This window comes from Peromyscus leucopus, chromosome 3, assembly GCF_004664715.2.
Source record: "Peromyscus leucopus breed LL Stock chromosome 3, UCI_PerLeu_2.1, whole genome shotgun sequence".
Taxonomy (NCBI): Eukaryota; Metazoa; Chordata; class Mammalia; order Rodentia; family Cricetidae; genus Peromyscus; species Peromyscus leucopus.
Window position 1 is genome coordinate 23227056 of NC_051065.1, and position 18862 is coordinate 23245917.

The 18862-nt window shown below is 41.6% G+C and overlaps 1 protein-coding gene across 2 annotated transcripts in view; it reads left to right on the forward strand.

Annotated features, from left to right (window-relative positions):
- Positions 1 to 18862, forward strand: part of Cdk6 (cyclin dependent kinase 6) — a 198468-nt gene that overhangs the window by 47749 nt on the left and 131857 nt on the right. For both annotated transcript variants that reach the window (XM_028862869.2, XM_028862877.2), the window contains exon 3: positions 11362 to 11497. In XM_028862869.2, the coding sequence (XP_028718702.1) occupies positions 11362 to 11497 (136 nt within the window). The remainder of the gene's footprint in view (positions 1 to 11361; positions 11498 to 18862) is intronic.

Here is an 18862-nt window from a genome sequence, read left to right on the forward strand (position 1 = left end):
AAGCTGTTGAGAGAGATAGTAATAGTTCAGTGTTTCTGACTGTATTGTTTTCTGATCTTTTTCATACAGTTTTCCAGTGGCCTTAAATAGTTACAAAATCTTCCTCAGTTAACAGTGAAATGCCTGGAAGCTTTGTTAGAATAGACCTTATTTAAAATAGGATTTTTATAAGGAATGTTTTAAACACTGTGTCTTAGTCATTTTGATTGCCTGTTTCTTACAGTTGGTAAAACAGTTCTTTAGCTTTTCCATTCTGCTCTGTTCGCCTGTTTTCTCATCCATAAAAATACTCTATAGAACTGTGTAAAGCTCCCTCTACTTAGAAAACCCATAGTCAGTCCTTGCTGGATTTTTCCTTGGCTTGCATAGTGAATATTAGAGTGATTTAAAGTCTCTGTAAGCTACCATTGTTCTTCTTTGTTCTGTGGTAATCGCTGAAGTGCATGCTTGCTTGCATGCATGTCCTTATCCACACGTCCATGTTCAACTACAGGAATTTGTACATATTTGTGTGCACATTCGGGGGCCCCAGCCACTGCCCACTTTTTTGTTTTGTCTTTGTCTGGAGACAGGGTTTCTCACTGACCTGAATCTCACCAAGTAAACTAAGCTGGCTGTCTACCCAGGGACGCTCCTTTCTCTGCCTTTAAAAAACATTCTTTAAATGGCGTTTGTTTATTTTGTGGGTGGAGAGCTGGGAAGTGTGCACCGTCTACAGCACCCGTGTGGCAGTCCGAGGACAACTTGTGACAAGCTGTGGGAATAAGTTCTCACCTTGTGGATCTCAGGGATTGAACTCGGGTCCACCAGGTTTCCCTTTGAACCACCTCCCTTACCAGCCCGCTGGTCGCTCTTTGTTCCTGGGCTCTGGGACTTGAAAGTCGAGCATTCCTGACTAGTCTCTCCTGATCTCCAGCTCTCTTAGACCTTTTTGATAGTTGCTCTGTATTGGTAAAGTATTGGAAATTGTATGTCACCATTGATAAAATAATGACACACATTTTTTTTTCTCCTTGAGTTAAGGAGAAAATTAAGAATTGGCATTGTTTAAATTATTAATTTTAAATTTATGTTTTTAGGATTAATAATGGTCAGGATTTTTTAATAAACTCAGAGAAGCAAGTTGAAGACAAAGACGTAAGAAGTAGAAGGGTCCCCCTTCATACTTGCAGAGAACTTAAGTTTAGTTCCCAACCACCTGTAACTGCAGTTCCAGAGGATCCAGCTCCCTCTTTTGACCTCTGAGGACACAGGGTACACATACACACATAAAGGCAAAACAGTCTTACACATGCAAATAAATAGTGTTTTAAAAGTTGTTTTCATTAGTGAGCTCGTAGAAAGCATAGATAAGGAAATATCAGGAAACAAATATTTCATAATTTTATCACCCAAAGATAACCACTGATCCTGCGCTGCTTTGTTTACTTGTATAGGATCATACTGGACGAACTCTTCTAAGCCTACAGAACATCCTGAAAGCCTTTCTGTGCCCAGTAAATGTAGATCTGTATCATAAGAGCCACATAGTGAGTGCATGTGTGCTCATGCTCTGTGTGTGTGTGTGTGTGTGTGTGTATAAATATATACAGAAAGATCCTTACCAATTTGCAGTCCCAAAGTAAAGGGAGGGCATTTTCAAAATATATTGCAGATTATGTGTGGTTTTATCATTAGAAAAAAGCATATCATTGATGTGAGCCCATTTTGGACAACTTAGGATATTTTGTCACTGATTGTTTTTGTTAGTGTTACTTGATCTTTTTTTATTTCTTTTTAAGTCACTACATAATGATCCTTTGTGATTCCTTAAAAGGAAAGAACTTTAAGGGCTGCTTGATTGGATGAGCACCTAATCATAAGTACCTGAGTGAATTAGTGCTGGGATAAAGTGACTCACCTCCTAAGGAGATGGTCCTGGCAGAGTTCTGGCATAGTTCTGGCATGTGGTGTAGGTAAACTGTTTCCCCACCTAGGACTGTGCAGACAGTCTTTATCACATGAGCCTTCCTAGTTTCGGCTGCTTCCTCGTTTTTCCTCAAGAGAGGCCCACGCTGGAAAACGGGGTTTTTACAGGTCAGAAATGGAAAGAGAACTGAATGTTGAAAGTTGTCCAGAATGTTCCGCACTGTATGTGACTCAAGCCAAAGCTGTTCGCTTCACTTTTAAAAATACCTCTTAACTCTAATATTCTATTCTTGGAATCAGAATATCTTTTTCAGGCCCTTTTTGGAGAATCGCAGTGTGTCATTTTTCTAACTAGTCAAGGGACGAGCCCAAAAGGGCAAGAGGTCAGAAGTCTTTAGCGTTTTAATTTTTCCTGTGAATTTTCTGAGCATTATTTTTCCCAGACTTTCCTCGTGTGTGTGTGTGTGTGTGTGTGTGTGTGTGTGTGTGTGTCTGTGTATCTGTGTCTGTGTGTGTGTGTGTGTGTGTGTGTGTGTGTGTGTGTGTCTGTGTGTGGACATCTGGGGGTGGCATTCACACTCAGATCTCTGTGTTGCTGACCCTTGCTTTTCATGCAGCAGAGCAGAAGTTTAGAATCCGGTCCCATCTCCACCACTGCCTTCTGTCTGTGGTTTAGACAAAGCACGGAATCTTTCTCTGCTGGTCTTTTCTCTGATTTGTTTTGATTTGTATGTAAACGTCTTTATTAAGATGCAGTGTGAACACTGAAATTCACCTGTGTAAGTATTCAGTCGAGCGGGTGTTCGGTACGTTTACCAAGTTTGTGCAACTGCCTCCATGATCTAAATTTAGAATGTCTTCATCATCCTAGAAAGAAACCAAGTGCACAAAAGCACTTGTTCCCCTTTCCTCCGCCAACCCCTACGCTCCCAGCCCTAGGCAGCTAATTGCTCTGTCTATCTTCGACTTTGCGGATCAGGATCACCCTCTGCACTCTCTACACTTTATACAAATGGAACTGTGCAACCTTCATGACTGAATTCTTTTACTTAGTATAGTCTTTTCAAGGTTTATCCAGTATAGTATGTATCCATATTTCTGTTTATTACCAACTAGGATTCCATGTATAGGTGTGTGCCACATTTCTTGTCTCCATCAGCTGGTGGGTATTTGGTTTGGTTTTGCCTTTTGGCTATTCAGAATGGTGCTGCAAGTCTAAAACAAGGACCATTTCAGAGTTTCTGTGTGACACTGAAAATGTCAAAATAACATAGGCGTGGCCAGCAAGTCAGGAGGAGACAAATAAGAATTTCATAGTAAATGCAGTATGGTTGGGTCTGACCCTCTTGGCTCAGCCTGAGTTACAAAGTCTGGCTTACTCAGTGTGCCGTGCCCTCTTGGTGACATCTCTAAGCACCTTCTCCTGAGCTATCATTTTGAAACTTGCATCCTTTCAGTAGCCATTTCCTGAGTACTTACTGGGAGCCAGATGCTCACTGGATGTATTGGAGAGGGGAAAACCATCAGGTGCTTCCAGTTCAGGCTGCTAAAGTTAGCTGCTCTGTGCTCTCACTTGCTCGTATTATCTTGGATTGGGACCCTTCTCCCAGATGCCATGGGTTTGGGGTTCCCCAAGTTGTTTGCTAGCTTTAGGCCTTTAAATTGTGACCCGGATGTTTTGCGTGACTGAAGTTAACAGTCGTTTGAGGAGCCTGGTATAGGCTGAAAAGGTGGCCATGCCTGATAGAGACTTCAGGAGGTAAGAGGGTGAGGAGAAGCTGTAGCTGGGGTTGGTGAATTAGTCTCTGTTCAAATCTCAACCCAGGTAGTCCGCAGTTTTCACAGTCGGCAAGTTTCTCCTTTTGACAGAGTCAGCTTTATGTTCCTTTAGAATTTCAGAACCCTTAAGCATTGGTTCTAGACTCAGCAAAATTTATCAATCCTCGTTGCTTAGATGCCTCTCTCTCCCTCCCTCCCTCTCTCCCCCTTCCTCTTTCCCTCCCTCTCCCCCCTCAGGTTTGTGGAGATAATGATCCATATCTGAGGAGACTCAGAACTTTTTAGTCCTGTTACTTTTGTCTTCCCAACAAAACAGAAAATAGGGGTTCTGTGAGCTTTCTTGTTTCCACTCTAAATTACCATTTTCCTTTTTCCCACAAAATAACGTGGCAGTTAACTTAACGTGAGATTGCAGCCTCATTGGTTTTCTGCCTCTGGTTCAAGCCGGGTTTGGATAGTTGTATTTGACCATGGGAGAATGCCGCTAGAGCATGCTGGAGGGCAGTGAAGCTACCTGAGTTCTGTTACTCTACACTCATTTGAAGAGTTCTTTTTTAATGTGAGGGAAGCAAGACATAGGCGTCCCAGGATCCCATCTGCCCACCGACCCATGACCCATCCCTGTAGCTTATTGTGATCTAACTTTAGTCACCCCAGTTGTTACTAGTCATTTTCAGGAATGTTTCCATACACAGAGTATTCGACTGTTTGCTTTCTTTTCAGTATTTACTGTAGTGCAAAGCACATCTTGTAAACTTGCCCACTTTCAGGGATTCCCAGTTCATCGTGAAACATTCTTTGGTCAAAAAAATACTAACTCACAGAACCACAGTTGCCAGGTGCGTGTGAGAAGAAGCCGAAAGTGGATTGCTTTAACCCCAAAGGCCGGAGATGAACTGTGAGCTTGCTGTGGACACTGTACAGCTGTGGGACTCCAGTGGTGAAGGACCCAGAGGATGCTGACTTCGCCCTCCCTTGTTAGATTTGCATAGGGCTTTCCCTGACCTCAAGTTTTGCTAATAGGAAAGGGGTTGTTTAATTGTGGGTTTAGAAGCACATGCTGCTCAACCTGAATTGATTAACAATATAGCTTTTTATTATTTTTAATACCTCTGTCTTCCTCCTCTCCTTTTCTGTTCTGGGTTGCTTATTCCTGTTAGTGATGAGTGGGACTGACCGTCTCTTCTCCCGTGTCCCCTCCTGCGTCATAAAAATGCCTCTGCTCTGATCAGGATCCTCAAATAGGAATTTGTTTCTTGAGACTGTCTCACATTGGCTTTGAACTCACTATGTAGTTGACGACGGCCTTGACCTTCCCCTTCTGTGTGTGAGATGACAGGTGTGTGTCAGCATGTCCTGTTCATAGCGTGCTGACAATCATACAGTTCCTTACACGGGAAGCAAGCTCTACAGCCCTGGGCCCTCCAACAGGAATTCTTTCAGGAAGTCACAAAGCCGCTTAGAGAACTCATCAATCAGGTGTGCGTCCATCAACTGCTCCTGCCCTGTCGACAGGCTGCTGGAGGAGAAAATCACTGACAGTGAATAGTCTCCCATTAAGTCAGAAGTCTAGTCAGTTATGGAGAGCAGTGCTTTCGAAAACTCTTTCCACTCCTGGACCCTTTCTTCCAATGAAATTTTCCACAACCCCAAGTATATTGGTATCTAAAATAGGTATGTAAATGAAATGTACTGATAATAAATCAAACAATTATACTCTGAAACAGTTTTCTGAGATTATATAGTTTATCATTTATTGAAGATGAAACTGAATATGTACTTATGTATTTTAATGAAGTGGATGGGCTTGTTAATTTTATAAAAATTAAATATTGGCTGAACATGTGATATAAAAGAGCATATTCAGTGCTTTCCAGAGGCGATCAATGTTCTGATTTTTTTTTTTTTTTTTTTTTTTGAGACAGGGTCTCTCTGTGTAGTTTTGTATCTTTCCTGGATCTACTCTGTAGACCAGGCTGGCCTTGAACTCACAGAGATCCTCCTGCCTCTGCCTCCCGAGTGCTGGGATTAAAGGTGTGCACCACTACTGCCCAGCTTGTTCTAATTTTCTAATTGTCAATGCTGAGAAACCATTTTGAATAAATACATATATAGTGCAAAATGAAAAAACATTTTTGGATGAGGTCACTTCAAAAGTATTTTGAGATTCTGTCCTAATCCCCATCCAGAATTCATTTAAAGACTTTTTACAAAGCCCATCGGCAATTCAAAAACAACAATTTTAAAAAGAAACATTATAGTATAACACAGTTAGCTACCCAACCCCAAGCAGAGCTGTGGCACAGAGGACAGTAGTGGTACTTATGTGCAGGAACTTAACTCACTTTGTTTACTGCATAGGATGCATTTAAAGTCAGATATTGATGTGCTGAAGTCAGTAATTTCAAAATATTTATAAATGTCTTGTGACTATTTCTTTTAGAATTACAATTTATTGTGCGTTATTTCAAGTGAGTCCCTGAGTGTAAGCCCCATACATGATTTACCAGGGGTTAGAACTTTTTTTTCCCCCTGTAAGTAGTAAAATCCCAATTCAAATTCAGAAAGTGACTTCACTGACTCAGGTAACTTTTCCAGATGTAGAAAGTAGATCAGACCAAAGAGGCTTCGGTATTTAAAAAAGGTCCCCTGAAATCTCCAGCCATTGTTCTCATTAGCTGCATTCTGTGGTAGGAGGACCTAGTGGTGAGGGCAGCTGCCAGGCGGTGCAGGCTTACGCCTCGCCGGTATGGTAATGCTAGCATAAGGAGGATTTTCCTCTCGGTTCTTCCTGGGGCCAATTCTCGGGCTTCTGTCCATCATCCCTGATCAGCTGTCGCTGCACAGCGTTTATCACGTGCTTTCCCTGCCCCACCCCCCCACCCCCCCTACCACCCCACCCCCACCCCACCCCCCACCCCCGTCTGTCAGAAACTTGAGACTGAGTATGGCACCTGCATGTGGTAAGTACTGATGCACATTTTGGAGAAGCTGCAAAATCGTGATCACCTTTAGCATCATGCTCTGTGCTGTTGGTGGCAAATGCTTCTAGAGTTTGTCATTTTGTGTTGATGGTGAACCATTGCATATCCAGTCTGTATTTCTGGAGCAAAGAGAGCCACGTAGCCACTGCATAGTAGTGTGGGGCAGTGAGATAAGTGAACGTTGATTTAGTGCGCACTTGTGCTGCGCCCACCAAATGTACTTCATGGACTTTCCAGATTAGATACCGGGGAAAAAACTGTCTCCATTTCAAGTTCTGGCTCTAGTTCAAATGAGAATTTGTTATGTCCCTTAGGCAGCTGTGGCGGACAGCGCTCAGCTCCAGAACTATTTGGTATCCAAACAATGAAGAGTGTGCGGGGTCAGGGAAACCTGACAGGAAAAAGGCCCTCTTAGAACTTCCTGCTTTGGGTCATGGTGTAATCACAGCAAATAATACAGATTTCCCTTTTATTATAACCACAATAGAGAGGCAGACATTGTGTTTACAAGGCTCGTTGTTTAGGAGATGTTTGTAAATCGTAAACTTTGGAAATCCCAAAACTACTGGATGCAGTCTCATCCGTTAGCCGAAGGCAGCTTGCCTGTGTGTAGGTTCTGAGCAGCAAGTTAAATTGAGACCGTGAACGGGAAGCAGCCATTAAGAATTACAATGGGTAGGATGCAGACTCAATTTGGGCAATGTTTTGTTAGAAGATTACATCACAGGACAGCAGGACATCTGAGTGCCGTGCTGGACTCGGCTTGTTGTCTGCCCTGCCCTGGAGGCCAGGACCCAAGAGACAGCAAGAGAAGTAGCTCACTTGGTTGGAATAGTTAGGGGTTGGCTGGCTTCACTGGGAATTGACAACAGCCTAGATTTTGGACTGCTCTCTCTGCCAAACTGCATGCATAGCCTCAATAAATACTGAGAGCCACTTCTCATGTCTACTTTTGGGGAAAAAAAGTATTTATTATCTGTGTGTGTCCTTTCATGAGTTTATGCACCATGTGTGTGCAGGCGCCCTTATAGAGCAGAAGAGGGTGTCAGATCTCCTGGAACTGTAATTTTAGGCAATTGTGAGCTGCCATGCAGGTGCTGGGAGCCGAACCTGGATCTTCTGCCAGAGCAGTAGACCCACGCTGATCTGCCCAGCCATCTCCCCTCATCCTCACTCTTTGAATGGATGTTTACTCAGACCACACGGTACAAGTCGGTGATAAATACTGAATGGCGGTTTCCCTCCGAAGGTCATGGTCAATACAGTGTGGTTACATTCTTCCTATGAAAATGTAGTCATGACGTCATTGAAATGCTATTTTTATTAGCTTACTGAATATTTTAGAAAGTCATAAATGTTGGCTAACGTTAAGAAATCATGCAGTGGAAGTTATTTCCCAGTGTTTATGTTCAAATGCTCAGGCCTGTCTTACTCTTTGGTTTTGTAAGTCTAGGGGATATAGGCAGTCTGGGGACATTCCTCATTGATTTATACAAATAGATTACAGACCTATACAAATAGATTACAGTTCAGCCAGAGGCCTTGATTTATTTTAATTGAGTTCTGTGAAACTTACTTACTGTATGGAAATACCTGTTGTGTTTTGTCTACCAAATGACTACTGTTTGATTTGGAGTAATTTTAGAGGGATCCATAGGTAAAAAGACATCATGAGTATTATGTTCTAGAATTTCCAAAATTAATATCCACAACTATTGGCTGAAAATGTATTTTCTATCCATTACGATTAAGGCAACTATTAACTTTTAGTCTAATGTTTACTAAACTGTTATAGCAGCTTTGTATTAGAGTGAAGAGCAGTATTTCTCTAAATGTCTTTGAAGTGGTCCATCTGTAACAGTGGTTCTCGACCTTCCTAACGCTTCGACCATTTAATGCAGTTCCTCTTGTTGTAGTGACTCCCAACAATAAAAGTATGTCCATTGCCACTTCATATCATAATTTTGATACAGTTATGAATTATAGTGTGTCTGATACACAGGATGTCTGACTGACGTGCAACCCCTGTGAACGGTTCATTCGACCCCAAGAGTCATGACCCACAGGTTGAGAGCTGCTGATCTATAACTTGCTGATGGCTGGCACTGGAGGCTGGAAGTGAGGAGCCTATTGCTTATCTCTTTGATGTGAATTATGAATTTCTAAGGGGAGTGTGATAGCCTCTACTCTCCAGACTAACACACTGAACGTTTAAAAGTAATGTCTTCGTGAACCTGGATGAGCAACTTATACATAACACCTCATTTTTATAGCTCACAGTGTATAAGTACATGCATAAAAATCCACAGACGGCTGGAGAGATGGCTTAGCAGCCCGAGCATTTGTTGCTCTTGCAGAGGACGGGGCTTCCGTTCCTAGCACCCTTATGCTGGCCCACAGCCATCTGTAACTCCTGTTGTAGGGGCATCTGAAGCCACCTACCTCCAAAGGCCCCAAGTACACATGACACACATATTCCTGAAGGCAAATACTTACATACATGAGCTGCAAATAACGTTCTGCTGTATGCATTGTCGTGTCTGTTTAAATTCATTCCACTTAAAATTTTTTCCCCACATTTATCATTTAAGGCAAGTAGCAGTGGCTTCATTAAGCTCACCTCTCCCTATCTTCTTCTGTATCCTCAGCGTGGAGCCAAGGTACCTTAGGTGACATTATCAGACATTAATATTTTGAAGAACGAAGTATTATATAATGAAAAGCAGCTTGAGTGGTTAGATGTTTTTCATGAATTGTGTCATACAAGAGTCTTGGAAACGGTTTCAGTGTGATTAAGCAATATTGCATACTGCCAGAGCTGTTAGGTAATTTCTAAGACAACGGTTTGGGGAACAGGTGACCTTTTGGCTCAACTGTGTTATGTCCCCATCATGATTTTTTTCTTCTGAAAATTAATAGCAGACACACACACAGAGAAAGAGAGGGGGGGAGAGATGGGGGAGAGATACCCATTTAATAAGAACTGAAGCTGTTTATTAACTCAGGCAAGTGATGAGCAATGCACTTTTCATTGAGGAATATCTTAGTTATAACAGGAACCATTTTTAAAGTGATGCTTGAGGAGCCCAATTGTAATGGATATGTTGTGGCCCAACTCTAGCATTTGTATTTGATTTCATTACATCCCACTCCGTGTTCACTGTAGTCTTCTTGCAAAGACAGAGACATCAGATACAAAGAAGCTTGTTGATTTTGCAACTCTTTTCTTTCCTTTGAGAAGACGTAGTTGAAAGATGTGGTTAATAGTAATAAGGTGGCTCAAAGCAGCTTATGTGCAAATGGTCAAACTATCAAGTTCAGAGAGCCATTTTGATAGACTCCCCAAAGCCCTTCATAGTGTAGGTTTTACACAATTTCTTATAGATTAAGACTGGTTACAGTATTCTATAGATGTTGTTAAAATTTAGTGTAGATTCAGAAAGAAGTACCAAATTTGAAGCCCATATACCCCAGAAATACAGTAGTGTGGCCCAGTCAACCAATAGGCCTTGAAAATTTAATAAAAGTAGCGTCCAGATTGAACCAAAGCAGTGAACCCATAATTTAGTAGGGGGACTGTGTATACACACAATTTCTTGGACAGGTTTTTCAGTTTTTAAATGAAAATGTAATATGAATGACATTTTATGCATTTCCTCTTATTTATATTACATTCCTCTCCAGAAGTTTCCTTACAGCTTCTTTATGGATGGCTTTTTTAATTCTTTAGACAGCTTGGTGAGACTGTAGCACATGGGACAGTGTGCCAGCTACAGGACTTTCTGCCCTCGGGCTTGAAGGTTCTCTGGATCACGGAAGGCTCTCTCTGTACTATTTGTTTACCTGTGTTTTTATTAGTTTTCCAGTGTATTCCTCTTTCAATTTTCACAGTGTTTGCATGATAATCAAGTTATTTAGCAGCACCGTCTTAACATATTCTTAGTCTTTTTTTTATGATTTCTGTAAATAATTTGAAATCCATACTTTGAACAGTTTTGGAGTGTATATAGCTCATTATTTGTTAAGTCCCTATTCTGTACAGTAGTTTCCCAGTGTATCAAAACATTGCATGGAATCCCATGAATACATGCAGTTATTTTCTGTCAGTTAGATTAAATAAATAATAAAGCCTTAATTTTTTACGGTGTGATTCTACATGGGAGTTGGAATGTTAAAACTAATGAAGAATTTATGCCATTCCTAGGGTAATAATTTGGCTCGCCAGGGTAAGGAGTCTGTCTTTGAAACGTTTCTCCATAGTCCATCCTAGTTGTTTTCACAGCCATGGTTGTTCTAGGAAACTTTTGCAGAGTCCACTATCTCCAGAGAACGCTTAACTGGCCTCTAATTTTCTCAGCCTGTGAGCTGAGAATCGTTAGAATTATTTTGTCCGGTTGCAAGTTGTTAAAGCCATTTCCACCAACAAGTTCTGTATAAAGGCTTTGTTAAAACACTCTGCGCATACATTTTTGACCTTCAGTCATGTTGCTTTGTGACCGATACTTGGACATTCTGGTTTGCACAGCTCCTCTGCTGAACTTTGAGATGGGTACGAAAACAGCAGATCCCATTATGTCTGATCACAAGGCGTGCTCCCAACTGTGTGGAATCAAGGGGTGCACGAAAGATACGTGGGTTACTACTTGGCTTATTTGCACCTACTCATTCTGGTTGGTTTTTTCCCTTCTAGGTTGTTTGATGTGTGCACAGTGTCACGAACAGACAGAGAGACCAAACTTACACTGGTCTTTGAGCATGTTGATCAAGACTTGACCACTTACTTGGATAAAGTTCCGGAGCCTGGAGTACCCACAGAAACCATAAAGGTACCAAGAATCACCCTTCTGTCTTGTCAGACTAGTCTCTGTCACAGCTTACTCAACACTAACATTCTTTCATGTGAAAACTGCCAGAATTTGTGTTTTTGAAACGTAATACACAGCTCAGAATGTCAACTAAGTAAAATGTTCAAAGAATGGAAAATCATCTAGCCCATCTACTAAGTAGGATCTTCAAAGAGTGGGATTGCAGTCCAATTTAATTTTAGGGTGAATTTTTTAAAAAGCTTTTAGTTTTAATGCACATTAAAATTCTTTAAAATCACTTATTTGTGTATTATCTGGCCCTAATCTTATGAAGTATGGTGTACCAGATACAGCTCAGTCTATCCTGGTAGTTCATATTCTTTAAGATACATAATTTTAAATGTCACTCAAAGGCACATTATGTATTATAATTATATGCTGATTCTGAGGCATATTCATTGCCCAATTTTTTTGTTTTGTTTATCCAATTCATAGATTTTGTTTGCTTTTTAGTCTAAATGGCAAGTAGTAATCTTGGTATTCAGAGGTGATTAAGACATGCTTTCTGCCCTTCATGGTCAACAAGCTAGGAAGTATATTGATTACAGACAAATTCTTTAAGTCTAATGGGAAAGCTACTCAAAAGGACTTAATGGTCTAGCCTGTCACTTTGCTTAACTCTGTTTTCAGTTCATCTGTTGAATCTGTGCCCATCTCCACAGAGGAAGAAATGTCTTTTGAGTGATGACTAGATGATATTCCCAGATACTGATCCATGTAGACTGCAGCATAATAAACGATTATCCATTTGGGCTTAGGCTAGTAAGAGTTCTGCTTTTCCCATCTTGCTTTCATTAAAGATTGTGATACATAGTGGTAGTTCCATTTCTTTGTGCTCAGTTTGAAGGCTGTGAAAACCCTCTAAATGGAGGCTTTCTGATCACCCATTCTTGGCTCTCCGCTCTGCACCTTCTTCGTCTGGTACTGTATTCCATTCCCATGACTCCATTTCTTTTCTTTATGTACTTGATCCAAAAACTCCACGTCGTGCCTGCGCAGCAGGGGCTAGTCCTTTTGGCTGACTGTTTTCTGACCACATCGAACAGATGACAGTTTTCTCACGTGGTCTGACTCCCCACCTCAGGGGCCCTCCTGCCCATGGAGCGTCTGTTAGTCCTTTCTGGGTCCACCTAGATGTGTATGATCCCCTCTCACAGTGGATATGTCTCATTTGCCTTAGAAGTTGTTGCGCACTCCCCTTCTTCCTTATATTTTCTACCCTTGTGATTATTTATATGTGTATCTTATCTACTTATCCATGTGTACTGACTGCCATATTCATTTTGTATACTTAAGAACATGATAAATAAGACATGTTGCCAGGCTTCCTCCAGACATAATTATTTCAATCAGTACATTAAACACAAATGTTAATTGGCTTTTTCTGGTGTGATTCTTCTATCAGTTATTCCATGATACCTTTTAAAATATCAAAACAAAGTAACCATATATTTATAGACCACACTGCCAGCTCCATAGGATTTTTTTTTTTGAGTTTCACATTTTCTCCTAAGATATCAGAGGGTGATAAGTGAAGTTGTTTGCAGAAGGTTTTTTATAATTAAAACGTTTGATAAGCCAGAGTAGTTCACTAGAGGCAAAGCTTGGTCAGACAGTAGTAGAAATGAAATGGGTCTGGGAGATTCCTGGGATGTGTATGGAAGGTCAAACATAACAGGAAGAGAAGTGAGTGTGACTGTAGTTGCCAGAGTTGGGGAGTGCCAGGATGTGTGTGTGCGTGCGTGCGTGCATGCGTGCGTGCGTGCGTGCGTGCGAGTGCACGCGTGCCGGAATGTTGGTTACCAGAAGATGAGATTCTCCTGGAAGCTGAACAGTCTCTACCGCCGTCAGAATTAGTTCTTCTCTAGAGTAGTTGATAGAAGTGAGGTTGGGGGCCAGGCCTATAGATTAGAATTAATGACGTATGGTTAAGAATATGGTTAGTGTTTTCAAAATGGCGTATAACCATGATCAAATGAAAGTAATTTGTATATAAAGACAAAAGTCTTTGGCTAACTGTAACAAGTAACTAAAATATTCTTGTTTTCATCCTTAATTTTAAAGAATAGGTCTGAATTGATCGACTTTTTGTTTTTATTAATTAATATCTTTCTAATCCTGAGTGTTGCAATGGTTTGATAAGGGTGTTATGATGTGAATATAAAATATACCTTATAGCCTCATATGTCTGTCCATTCCTTCCCTAGCTGGTTGGAACACTTAGGAGAATGAGCCCGCTGGAGGAAGTGGGTCTTTGGACTGCAGGCCTTCTGGGTTGTAGCTCAGCCCCACTTCCTGCCCAGACTGCTCACTGCCGGGTCAGGCAGATGTGAACAGGCTGCTGACACATTCCCCATAAAGCTGCTTGTCTCCATGACTCTCGATTCCACGACGGTGACTTCCCCATCACACTGGAGTGCATCCTCTCAACCATGAGACAAAATAAATTCCTCGTCCCCAATGTGTCCTGTAAGGTGTTTTTATCACAGTGTGAAGAAAAGCGATGGATATAAAAATTAGTTTTAAAATTATGGGTAATTATTTAGGAGCTTATACAATCATTAAATGGGTAGTTAGGTTAAAGGTATAATTGATACAATACTTTTGCTAGGCACTTGTATCTTTTGTTTTGGTAATTGATTTAATTTTAGGAATTGGTATGCAGATTACTGCATTGTTGGTTGATGTTTTCAAGCATGGAACTGGAGAACAGAAATATTTTGTTGTACAGAAGATGTATTTATGCCAAATCTCTCCTTGAACTAGTGAGTGTTATTATGTTGAACAGTTTATTGGGAACACAAAATGGATTCTTTCTATAGACTGTTCTATGGAAAAAGACTTTTTTAAATGTACTGAGACACTATTTGTTCAGTGTTTACTGTATTTAGGAAGTTTCTACAGTGAGCACTTACTTAGCAGACGCAAAATGACCCTACTCTCAGGCTTTCCAAAATGAGATGAAATGCACATTTAAAAAGAGAGAGAGGCCGGGCGGTGGTGGCCCACACCTTTAATCCTAGCACTCAGGAGGCAGAGGTAGGCGGATCTCTATGAGTTCAAGGCCAGCCTGGTCTACAGAGCGAGTAAGTTCCAGGACAGGCTCCAAAGCTACACAGAGAAATCCTGTCTCAAAAAAGCTGAGAGAGGGAGAGGGAGTCTGTCACTAAAGCACATTGCAAACCTTTTCAGTGATTATTTGATAGTGTGGGGCATTTTCAAGTACGAACAGAAAAACCTCACCTAGGTCTTGGGCTCAATGCATGTGGAACGGAGGAGGTGTTCTCTGAAGTAGTCAAAGCAGCTAGAAGGTTGGAGATACTTTACATTACATGTACATCATCTTACTTGCATTGAAACATGCTATGTTATCAAAGTCATTGTAATCTGGAAAGTGTTTTAACATGAATAGATTTAAACAGACAAGATAATGAGATGATCGTGTAAGATGACTGAGGTTAAGGTCTTTGTCTTTCATCATCTGTCTTCCAGGATGTTCTCATGACGTGCTCACCTGTTAGTTTGCCGTCTGTTACCAAAGGATCCCAGTGCTTATTGGGGTACTAACTGTAATAAGATGGCAGGGCTGGATAAAACGAGAATATTTCATTGTATCTGGACAGGGATAAAATCTTTATCACTTAATCAACATCTTTGTTAGAAAACAACAGGTGGAGGACTTATTAATTAATGTCTCTCTGAGAACAGTTTTTCAGATATTTGAATGATATTTGTTTTGAAAAAATCATGAAGTTGTTCGTGTTGGTATTTGGTCAGTTTGTGGGGGATGTCCTTCCATTCCTGCGTGGTCCTCTCATCCACCTTGAATAAAGGAAGTCCCAGGCTATGCCTAAGCTGAACATCACCTCTGAAAAGCTGTAGTAGTAATAATAACAATAATAAAAACTGTAAGAGACTGTTCTTTCCAACATTTTCAAAGTAAAAATTTTTAGGTAAATGTTCTAAGACAAAAAAGCATTAGACTGATGTGTGAAGCTCACCTTGAAGGTGTTGTTGTGATGTTCTTTCGGTCCATCTGTTCCTGTCTGGTGGTGACATGTGCATAGGAAGCTTGTTCACTGCTGTACTGCGAAACCAACACGTAGCCTGATGTGACCTGTTGACATGGCTGGCTTTCCTCTTTCGAATTCAGACTGCTCTCTTCGAATCCGTTCAGTTGTGGAGCTGAGTTCCACCTTCACCTCTCATCTCCATGCATCCATCTGCCACTAAATGACAAGGGTCAAAAGACGTGTCAAAGAGTTCATTCAGCATCTTCCTTCGTCCTTCGGAGGAAAGGGAGCCATATGGCGGAGTACTGAGGGGGTCCTCTGTGAGGTGGTCTTTCCCAGAGCAGTCCCAGTGCTGTTCTTACACGGAACCACTTCCAGGACACTTGCACTTGGCTGCAAATCAGCTTGCCTAGGAACTGGCCCAGCGTCTTCGGCTACCTTACAAACTCCTTGAAAACGTACCTAATGTTATTCCTTGGACATTCTGCCGCTGCAGCCTGTTAATGCAATGGAGGGTATCATTTCATGAAAAGAAACACACAGAGCAGTAGCCTCTCAACCAGGACAGGTTCTTTGAGCTCAAGACCACATTGTCTCACGAAGTCATGGAATAAAAATTATGTCCATGTATCCTATGATAAATGAATTCTATGGAGCTGGAGAGAAAAAAAAAAAAGCTCAAAGTGTATGTCTGTGTGGGTAATTTTCTCACTGAATTAGATTTCTTTTTATCTTCAGTTGAATGTTTCTTGGAGACTCTATTGGTTTTACTGTTTTCAGTAAGCGATAAAATGTACTATTAGGTTTATTTTACAAAACCCAGACTTCAGAGACCAACACACACTCTTGATAGCACCTGCTTTCTGCCTCTGGGAAATCATCTGTTTTTGTGACTAATATCTACTTGGAGTAAACATGGCTCTGATGTCAGGATGGAATGCCCGAGGCTGATTCATCTTTTTCTGCTTGTCATACAAAGTGGCAGGTCCCGGGGCTGCAAGTGAAAGTCTCCCAGACCTTCCTCTTCTCCTAAAGGAAGCGAGCCCAGCCCCTGGACGCTCCTGGTGGTCTCCACTTCGCCTGAATTACAGCAGGTGATTTGCCCTGTCTTTGCAGGACACGGAACAAATTAACATGAAAATATCGCTTCTCAGAAAACAAGGCAGGCTTGAATGCCCTGTCACTGCTGGTCATTAGCCATCTGCCACCAACACTCATACTCTGTTTATCACATTTGAAATTCAGAGCAGATGTTGCATAATAAGGTGATCCCAAAAACAAGGCAAGAAATTCAAAGAACAAGTTCTCCACAATAACGAGAAAGCTCTTGGACTGAAATTGTTTTTCAGTTTACTATCATGGCCAGAATAATTGACTCGACTCTGATTTTTAGCATGGGCTGTCCCTCCTGTTCATGCAAATTATTTTTAGAGTTAAAAGTTTTAAAATTAAGTGTGTATGTGAAAGATGCCTAGTATATTGTTGGATTCAGTTTCCTTCAATGAGCAAAATGACAGTTTCAGTAATACCCGTTCTGGTGTAAGGGACGTCGTAGGTCAGTCACGGCACTTTACTTCTAAGATAGACCCGACTTAGAGTCACTTCACTAAGAACAACACTTGCTGTAATTAAAGTTGGGCATCCATGGTAGCTTCCCAGTTAACTTTGTTCTTGGTACTCAGTACTCTGTGCACCCTCCAGCCTCCCCCTTCATGCCTTCCACCCCAGTCTTCCTCCCCGTGGGACTACCCCACCAGGCCGCTGCTAACCTGCCTTCCTCTTAGCCTCTGTTGACCCTGGGGCTGCCCAGCCTTGCCCAGCTTTCGTCTGTCTTTGCATCTGGAGTCCCAGAAACTCACGTTAGTCCTGTTGTCCTTCTGTATACATGAATGTGGCATTTGATGGAATTGACTACTGCTGTGCTTTATCTAATTTATTAATACACACTCTAGACTTTTATGATGCTTTATAGAAAAAACCATATGAATTACAGTGTATTTGTTTCTCAAGTGTTCTTCACAATTCCTTCCTGGAGTGGGAATAAACCTGAGTGGTCAAGAGTTTGCCTAGCATCACAAAAAAGGCACCCTGACTTGATGAGGACCTATGTTAGGAAAGTTGGTTTTGAGATTAGCACTGCTGGCGCCAGGCCACTGATCAGGGCAGGAATGATGACCTGCAATTGTCGTGAGTCTGTTCCAAGTTCGGGAAGAAACTAGGGTGAGTGAGCTTTAACGGGCGCAATCATTTGTACTCCTAAACTCATGAGCACAGATAATGTGTAGAGAGAAGTAAACTTGTTAGTGCGTCCTTCATCCCCCTACTAGAACTTGCCCTCTGTTCTTCCTCCTTCTATCTTTAACTCCAAATGAAAACTTTCAGAAACACAAGAAGCTTTTTTAAGGTGAACATTTTCAGATCATTCAGATTTTAAGGATCCTCATAGAAACAAGTGCAGATGCAAATTTCTGCATCTTTGTAGTAGCTAAAAATACACGGATGGAAAGAAGATAGAATTATTCAAATACATCATACTCCAGTTCGAAACTACAACAAAATTATATGGTTGTTTGATTTCTCCCATAAACAGGAAGTACATGTTTAAAAAAAGTCACTTTCTGAAAGTACAGTGAGACCCATTAAAATAAAGGCTGACTCATTAACTAGACAAAGGACTCTTAAGAGTAAGCAAATAGCAGGTAAGTTGGACTCTCTTGAGAGAGTGCTCCCTCACCTCAGGCATCAAGTCTGTTGATAGAGCCCATTAGAAAGTTTACAGGCAGTATGTACCTCTGCCTGTCCCCATGGCGACCAGAAGGATCAGCTCAGAGGGAGGTATTCCTGTCTACACTTGAGTGCTCTTAAGCTCCTCAGTGATTTCCTTTAAACACAGGAGTGTGTTGCATTATAGCCCTTGTCTTCCTTAGCTACACCTTCATTTCCAGGGGTGTCGTGCGGCCCAGCCTGACCTCTGCCACCAGCTCAGGAAATTCAGAAATGACCTCAGCAGGATGGTAGCCGAGGGGCTGGACAGATAAACCAGTCTGCCAAGTGCTGGCTGCACCAACATGAGGACTGGGGTGCTCTCCTCAGGGTCCCTCAAAAAAGCCACAGGTGTGGCAGCATGCACTTGTCATCCCAGTGCTTGACAGGCGAGAGACAGGAGGGTCCCCGGGGCTTGTTCGCTCCCTAGAATAATTGGAGAGCAGGTTCTGGTGAGAGATCCTGTCTCCAAAAAGAAAACGTGGATGGCACCTCAGGAATGACACCCAAAATTTCCCTCCAGCTTACACACGCACATGCACACGCATGC